The sequence below is a fragment of the Elephantulus edwardii genome, unplaced genomic scaffold, assembly GCF_000299155.1.
Source record: "Elephantulus edwardii isolate Elephantulus edwardi_28Jun2011 unplaced genomic scaffold, EleEdw1.0 scaffold00237, whole genome shotgun sequence".
Classification (NCBI taxonomy): Eukaryota; Metazoa; Chordata; class Mammalia; order Macroscelidea; family Macroscelididae; genus Elephantulus; species Elephantulus edwardii.
The window spans coordinates 571,618-576,099 of NW_006399987.1; the positions used below are offsets into that span (position 1 = coordinate 571,618).

At 40.8% G+C, this 4,482-nt stretch overlaps 1 protein-coding gene across 1 annotated transcript; it reads right to left on the reverse strand.

Annotated features, from left to right (window-relative positions):
- Positions 1–252: 252 nt before the first annotated feature.
- Positions 253–1,197, reverse strand: LOC102876417 (olfactory receptor 7G2-like). Its single transcript, XM_006898813.1, has one exon. The coding sequence runs from the start codon at positions 1,189–1,191 to the stop codon at positions 253–255; it is 939 nt and encodes a 312-aa protein (XP_006898875.1). The 5' UTR covers positions 1,192–1,197.
- Between the last annotated feature and the right edge of the window lie 3,285 nt (positions 1,198–4,482).

Consider the following 4,482-nt stretch of genomic DNA (forward strand, 5'->3'; position numbering starts at 1 on the left):
GTACAACAATGAATGAATGGAAATCCAAAATCTCTAAGTTTTCATTAAAATTAATAATAATAATTAAGAATTATCTATGAGGAAGTCAAATATTAATGACTTCATTAGCAAAACTATCAGGTGTGGACCCCAAACACACTACCAGTGATAAAGCAATCCAAAAGTGCTGCAAATTCTTACATTATGTCCCAAGAATTACCAGCAACAGCCAAGCAGGTCTTTTTGAAGAGTTAATTATTCATTACATTCACATCAACAGAAAGAAGATATTCTTGAGATGAGTTTCTTTAAAGCTCCCATCATGTCCCTGTTCCTCAGGCTGTAGATAAAAGGATTCAGCATGGGTGTGACCACAATGTACATCACTGACGCTATGGCACTCTTCCTGGGGGAGAGCGTGGCTGCGGAGCTAAGGTAGACACCAAACACTGTCCCATAAAACAAGGAAACGACAGAGAGGTGAGACCCACAGGTAGAGAATGCTTTATACTTTCCTCCCACTGACGGGATTCTCAGAATGGAGGAGGCAATCTGAATATAAGAGCAAATGATTCCAAGAAGAGTAACCCCACCCCACACGCTGGTCACAAAATATTGAAGGATGTTATTAATGAGGGTGTCAGAGCAGGCCAGCTTAAGGACTTGACCAAGTTCACAGAAGAAGTGAGGGATTTCCAAGTCTGTGCAGAAGGACAGAGGCAGCACCATTAGACTGTGGAGCAGGGCATTTGTGATGCTAACACATAAAGAAAGTAGAATCAGCAGACCACAGAGGCGGGGGTTCATGATGGCTGTGTATCTCAGTGGATGACAGATGGCTACGTAGCGGTCATAGGCCATTACAGCAAGGAGGCAATTTTCCAAACCAGCAAAAATCAAACCAAAGCAAATCTGGGTGAGGCAGCCCGTGTAACTGATGGATTTTCTCTTCGTCTGGATATTCACCAGCATCTTGGGGACCGTGGTGGTGCTAAAACAGATGTCATTAAAGGACAGATTGGAGAGGAAGAAGTACATGGGAGTGTGGAGGTGGGAGTCTGAGCTCACAGCCAGAATGATGAACAGATTCCCAAGCACGGTGACCAAGTAGATGGTGAGGAACAGCCCAAAGAGGAAGGGCTGCAGTTTTGGATCCTCTGAGAGTCCCAAGAGGAGAAATTCTGCAACATCTGTTTTGTTGTCCATTTTCATGTTGTTCATGAGTCTGGGGGTGGGGGGGAATAGAAAAGATAGAAGAAATAACAGAATTCTTATTTTAGAGAAATCATCATGTCTACATTATGAAATAGAAGAATCTCCTGTTTCTCTCTCCCTCCCTTCTCTTCTCTCCTCTTTTCTCTTCTATCTCTCCTCCTCTTCCTCCTCCTCCTCCTCCTCCTCCTCCTTCTTCTTCTTCTCTCTCCCCTCTCCCCTCTCTCCTATCTTTCTACCTCTTCTCTCTCCTCTTTTTTATCTCTTCTGTCTTTTTTCCTCTTCTCTCTCTCCTCTGCTCTCCTCTTCTCTCTCTCCCCTCCTCTGTATCTCCTCTCTCTTCTCCCCTTTCTCTCCTCTTGCTCTTTCACTGCTCCTCCCCAGCTTGCTTGCTCTCTTACTGCCATTTCTCATTTATTTCCCATGATCCATGGCCCAGATTTTATTCTGGTGTCTAATTGTTGACAAATTTGTTGGCTAATGGGAACCAACTCTGCCATTTGGTCAGAATTAACTCATACTAGACCCTCCAGTGGTTTCCCATGACTGTAAATGACACAACAGCAGACTGTTCCCTATCTCCTTCTGACTGTTAGTGGATTGAAATGGCAACTCCCTACAGACTACATCACCAGGTGCTGTTGAAGTTCTATGTCCTCAAGTTCACAACAACATATAGCTACCCTATGAAAAACAGATTAGCATCTTGTTCTTTCCTGTGCCATCCTCTGTATCTCTACCATGTTCAAGTCCAGTGTTATAGTTAACCCATCTCTATGAGGGTCTTCCTCTATTTCTCTGACCCTCCACTTTTCCAAGTCTGATGTCTTTTTCCAAGGACTGGTTCCTTCTGATAACATGTCCAAAGCCAGTGAGATGAAATTGCACCATCATTGCCTCTAAGAAGCAACCTCATTGTACTTCCACCAAGATAGACTTGCTTGTTCTTCGGGCAGTCCAAAAGACAGATTCCCTGCTCCTACAGCCCTCCCACAAAAGCATACCCTCTTAGCAATTCTTTTTTCCTCCATGTACTCAGTCATACTCTGCTCCTGCCCTCTAGGATATCGTTACAAAAGTCCTCTATCAAAATTTGATGGCATTGCACAACCACTCTCTGCACATGCCTCACCAATTTCAACTTCTCTGGCACTTCTCTCGCATGTAATGTTCTATTCACACCCCGCCCATTAATGATGCACCTACTGCAGTAGTTAACTTGGAGGAAGCCCTGAACACCTACACAACCTCAAAAGGAGAACCTACACTTGAAAATCTTTTAAAACCCCTAAAGTGGGACAATATCGTGTGGCAAGTAATAGAAAAGACTATGCCTTGGATCAGGCACATCTTCTTTTTTAAAGTATTATCGTTGTTCATAAGTATTTTGGAGAAGCCTAGATTCACACAATGTAGATTTATATAGTTACACATATTTTGATTTCCTGACTGCTGGTACCAAGGGTATTGATTATGGATTCAAGTAAGATTAAATCATTGACCTTTTCAATCTTTTTTTCCATCTATCACAATGATGTCTATTTTTCCAGTGGTGAGGATTATTGTGTTCTTAATGTTGAGAGGTAAATCATGTTGGAGTCTTTCATCCTCTGCAGCAAGTGTTTCCTGTTCTTACTTTCAACAAGCAAGATTGTGTCATCTGCCTCACACAGATTGTTGATGAGTCTTCTTCCAATCCTGATGCCACATTCTTCTCCTTAAAGTCTAATTTCTTGAATTATTTGCCCAGTATGCAATTTAAGTAGGTATGGAGAAAGGGCACATTTCTGAAGAAGACTCTTGATTTTTAACTACGCACTCTCTTCCCTTGTTCTGTTCAGACAACTGCTTTTTGGGTCTATGTGTAGTTTTTGCATGAGCACAATTATGTGTTCTGGGATTCCCATTCTTCTCAATATTAGCCATGTATGATCCATGTATGTTTGCTTGTATGATCCAACAGTCAAATGGCTTTGCTTGGCCAATAAAACCCAAGTAAACATCTTTATGATATTCTGTGCTTCTAGCCAAGATGTATATGACATTAGCAAGGATATCCTTTGTGCCATGGCCTCTTCTCAATCCAGCTTGAATCTCTGGCAGTTCTCTACCAATGTATTATTCTAATCCTTTTAAAACTGTTTTCAGCAAGATTTTACTTGCATGCCATGTTAATGATAGTGCTCAACAATTTTCACCTTCTGTTGGGTCACCTTTTCTTTGGGAATGGGAACTCACACGGATCTTTTCTAGTCAGTGGGCCAGGTAGGTATCATTTAACCTTTTTGTCAGAAGCTAATGAACATGTCCGGGGCTGCATTTGATTGTTAAAATTTATCGATTGATATTCCATCAACTCCTGAGGTCTTATCTTTTGCCAGTATCTCTGGGATACCTTGAACTTTTTACTTCATTAACGTCAGTTTGAATCATATGCTGTTTCTTCAATGACTCAGTACCAATCAATTCTTTTTGCTGCCATGGCTCTCTGTATTTCTTCTTTCCATATTCTTTTGATGCTTCCTGTTTCATTCACTATTTTGCCCATATAATCAATCAATCCTTCAGCATTTCAACTTGAAACTTGACTTTATTCTTCAGTTCTTTGAACTTGAGAAATGCGGAATTCTTTCTCCCTTTGATATTTTCTAACTTCAGTTCTTTGCATACATTGTTCTAACACTTTGTTTTGTCTTCTCAAGCTGCTCTTTGAAACCGTCTGTTCAATTGTCTTACTTCAGCGTTTCTTTTGTTTTGGCTTCTCTGTGTTGCAATGCAATTTTCAGAGTCTCTTGTGACATACCTACAAACTTTGCTGAAATCTGTCCACCACAAGTGAATTACTCATAATTTAAATACTGGGAGTACACCTTCCAGAATCATAGTAACATGTAAAACATCACCCTTCTCCTGTAATACAGTGTCCTGATAGATAAGTGCTGTACCCAAAGGAGAAAATTATAATACAGACAAGCTTACAAATATCACAAAAAGTATGCATACTATGGGAAATATAAAACAAACAGTCTGACCTGTAATAGTATATCAGTACAGTAGAAGCCTGTAGTTAGGATACCCAGTCACATTAGAGTTTTATCCATCTGAGTGGTCAGTATAACCCCAAAATATGGCCAGGTCATGGATATCCATGGTACACTTATACTCTTCTCCAACACCAAAGCTCAAAGGCATCAGTTCTTCTTCTATCCTCCTTAGTCATTGTCCAACTCTCTGACTCTTAACAAGTGATTGCAAAGACCATGGCCTGTATCAGACACTCCTTAGTCTCCA